Source organism: Apis dorsata, unplaced genomic scaffold (assembly GCF_000469605.1).
Source record: "Apis dorsata unplaced genomic scaffold, Apis dorsata 1.3 scaffold_292, whole genome shotgun sequence".
In the NCBI taxonomy this organism is placed as follows: Eukaryota; Metazoa; Arthropoda; class Insecta; order Hymenoptera; family Apidae; genus Apis; species Apis dorsata.
In genome coordinates, this window is record NW_006263567.1 from 293,405 (window position 1) to 297,429 (window position 4,025).

General features: G+C 42.8%; 1 protein-coding gene across 1 annotated transcript; it reads right to left on the minus strand.

Annotated features, from left to right (window-relative positions):
- Positions 1-285: 285 nt before the first annotated feature.
- Positions 286-2,621, minus strand: LOC102674395 (chitin-binding lectin 1-like). The gene is made up of 4 exons (XM_006617021.2): positions 2,386-2,621; positions 2,145-2,303; positions 1,790-2,022; positions 286-739 (listed from the first exon to the last, which is right to left on the minus strand). Exons 1-4 carry the CDS (start codon positions 2,400-2,402, stop codon positions 600-602), a joined length of 549 nt encoding a protein of 182 aa, XP_006617084.1. The 5' UTR covers positions 2,403-2,621; the 3' UTR covers positions 286-599.
- Between the last annotated feature and the right edge of the window lie 1,404 nt (positions 2,622-4,025).

Here is a 4,025-nt window from a genome sequence, read left to right on the forward strand (position 1 = left end):
TCACGAAATTGGTGCGCAATTCGCCGATTCTCTCCGCCGATTCTTGTACAAATTTTCTTACATTTCGCGAAATTTGAATTTCGAAAAACATAAAAGTAACGAGGGGAAAATTATAGAAGATGATAATGCTAATTTCCTCCGTCAAGATTTGGCTCAGATGAGAGATTAAAGTGCCGAGGATAAAATTATTATTTATCATCTCGGTGTAAACGCGTGGTTTGCTTTTCTTCTTTGAACTCTTTTCCAAGGGACAATCGTGGTTTCTTTTTCTCTTTTATCTCTTTAGGAGGGGTTGTTGTCCAACTTTTGCTCGCGAATGAACGGAAAACCGAGATAATTTATTTTATTCCGTCTCCCCCTCCGGGAAATTTCATTTTCAAAGTATATCCACCTGCGAAGTGTAGTATACTGTTGGGATGGCGAAGACCAAGTTTCGTGTTTGCCAAGAAAGAGAATGGAATAATCCTTCTTAACTAATTTTCCTTCCAAATTTGGCAACAACGTCGCTTTTTAGACTCTATACTCCCCTGCCTGGAGGGAGGAACGCGGCCGTCCATTTTTTCATTCGATCGTCATCCTCGTTCGTTTCGATATTTCCTTTATCGCTCGGATTGCCTCGGCTCCGAATCGTTTACGATGTCCTTATTCTTGCACTGGTTCATCTCTTGACAATCGCCCCCGTAACATAGAGGCAACTTCTTCTCCTGGCTGCAGGGCACTCTCTCAGGCACCTCGGGGGCTGGGAAATATATCGTTTCTAATTAGATTTCTTATAAAATTTACAAGATAAATATAATATAAAACAACAGTAAAAAAATAAAAATATACGCGATACAATTGATTTCGAAGCGGTGAGAGGATGGAAGGCTCGAAAGGAGATCGGTTTGATCAATTTGGGCGAGTGGAAAGTCGCGAGGAGCGAGCAGTGTGCGAATGGTTGGACAGGTGTGAACGTTTAACCGGAAACTGTCGGAAACAGGGTCGAAAACTAAATACGTTATAACCCGATATAACTTTTCCCCTCTCGATCTGATTGCAGACACGGTTTGGGTACACGGCGAGGTCCTATCGATTAACGATCCTCCAGGTTAACTCGGATACACCCGCATAATAAATCGACTCCCCCTCTGTTTTCCCTCCTCGGTTTTTCGTCGAAGTAACTTTTCTTTCTTCTCGGCCGAGGGACGAGATCCGCGTTAATCCCGTTGGTTAACGCGCGAACAGCTCGTTCCACGACTCGTTTGAATTAACATTTTGTGATGATCGGGTTTTATTTTACCGCGCGAATTAATTCATCCCTTTCCCTTTCTTCGATCTTACCTTATCTTATCCTCGTCCCAAGCAAATTTAAATTTTCCAGAAAGGGACGAAAGAAACTGTGTTTTCGAAACTTTGGAGATAAAGAGAGAAAAAGTTGGTTTTAGAGAAGCGTGCGTTTCGAGACGTAACTAGAAAACGACCTAGAAAATCTCAAATCCGAAAGGAGCGCGAGCCAAAAATCCTCGCACGTCCTCCCACGATCGCAGGCATTTTTCAACTCCTCCATCGTTGCCGAGGATGACCTTTTCACGGAGGATGGGGGATATACATGGAAGAGAAGTTAATTCTCGACTCGTATCCACGGAAACAGAGCGAAGCGTTCGTTTCGGGAAACGACGTTCAATTAAGAGGCACGTTTTCGACGACGATTCCCCCTCGAATTTTGGTTGGTCGTGGTTGGTCGTGGTTAGGAACCGACGCGTGGGCGTCACGTCGTGTAATTTTATAGGAGATATCATAGGACGCTTACGAGGCACTTCAACGGAGGGATAAGGATAAGCGGCGGGCGGATAAGGCGGTGGCATCGGTGTTGGTTGGATAACTGGATAAGTGGGATAAGTGGGGTAAGTAGGCATCGGTTTTTCGGCCACTCGAGGCTCCAATCCTGTGGCGCAGCAGTTGCCTACGTGCCTGCAACACATCCCGTCGCAGCAGGTCTTCCTCCACGAGCAGCACCCCGTCGAATCGGCGTCGAGATTCCTGCTGCAAATTGTAAATACGGTTCGTTAACCGGAAAACCAGTTTCTCCGTTTAACTCTATCAAAATTTGAAGAGAGTCGTAAGGAGAAAGAGAGAGAGAGAGAGAGAGAGAGAGAGGGTCTCACGATTGCTTCGTCGATGGCATGGGCTGCATGCTGACAGGTTGCATGCTGATAGGTTGCATGGTGATGGGTTGCATACTGATGGGTTTTGGCATCTCCATCTGATAACATATTTTACCGTTACCGTTACCGTCCCCTTCTTTCAGCATTGATTTGTAAGTTCTGGAAAAATATGCGCGATCGAATGATATTACGGGAACGCGAATTTGGCGAAAGTGGGGGAGGAGGAGAAAAGGATGTATACCTGCAGTGGTCGCACATGATTGATACTTGATAAATTTAGATGTTTGTTCCAAAGTTGTTTAATGACGCATGATTATAACTTAGGATGGATTTTGGTTAATTACGCGGCAGCTTTCATTTGTCGAGTGCGAGAGGGGCGCGAATATATTTCAATGCATGTAATGATTCTCGAAAAATCATTCTCGAAATATTAATCTCGAAAGGGATCATCCTATGTCCGGAGAAAATAATACTTTCGAGTAGACTCTCTCTCTCTCTCTCTCTCTCTCTCTAACCGATCTTTCTATCATTATGAACGCGTATTTTATAATACTCTTAACGTTCGACGTGACGAGGAGACGTGTGTAATTTGAAAGAATTGTTTATTACATCAAGAGTATGAAATTACATCGAATGGTACTGTGATACTACAGAATTTTAATCAATGAAAAATGTTCATTTTCGCTCGGCACAGCATCTCGAAACCGGTTCCGGTTCCTTCTTCCCTTTATCCTTGCAGCAACCGGACAAGCAACAACCACCAGCCGCCTCTCTCGCTCTGAAAAAAGAATGGATGGAATTTGACGTATTGACTTTTGTAGAAAAAAAAAAAAATCATCTCTAAATTCCCTCCCACCCCTCCCCTCCCCCCTTAAAATTATTGCGACGCAATATAATAATTTCCCGTTTTCTCGACCAAAATTCCGTTCTCGAGGGAAAAGGAAGGAACAACTATTTTTTTTTTTTTTTTTTTTTTTTCCTTTTTTTTTTTTTCGAGGAAGAAATTCCTCGCACGCGCGCGTGCATTATTTCCATCGGATCCGTGTCGAACGGAAAGATCGGTGAATGAACGGAGTAATGGCGTAATAAATTCAACGAATTCCCTTTGGAACTGTTACCGTGTCCCTATATGGCCGCCCAGCCCGGGGCTTAACGCTTATAATGTTTACCGGTTGCCTCGTTCCCTTTGAAGCCAGCTTTCTTAAAGGCTTCCTTAGGAGGAAACTCGGTTAGTTTTCAGGGCTGCAACAAAATTTCGGTTCCCTCTCTGGCGAACCTCCGGTACAACACCCTCCTTCCTCCTGCAATCCGGAGCAGCATTTGGAACCGCAACATCCGCCCACTGTTACTCTCTCTCTGCACATTCAGTCGGTTATTAAATTCGATTAAACGAATGCTGCTGTGTGCTTAAAGTGTCTGATTATCAACTATCTCTCCTCCTGTCCTCCCCCTAAATAATATCTCCCGTTACGTTTAAAAATCAATGTTTCATGTACGATCCCTTCCCCCCTTCCCCGTCTCACGTTTCTTCGTTTTTTTTTTCTTTTTTTTTCTTTTTTTTTTTTTTTTTTTCTCGTTATGCTGGCGGCCATACAGGTCGGATGCGTCGGATTTATTTTTTTTTTTTTCCCAAGAAAGCAAAAATTATGCGTACGATATTGGGAGAAGGGAAAAAAAAAAAAAAAAAAGAAAGAAAGAGGAAGAATATTGGATATATCATACTTCCTCGAGCAACATCCTCCAAAGTCCCTTTCCTTGAGTTCGCCCATCCTCTTGTCACCGCTGCGTTACGAATATGACACGAAATTATTATTATTATTATTATTATTATTATTGTTATTATTATTATTACTACTTATTATCATTATTATCATTTATTAT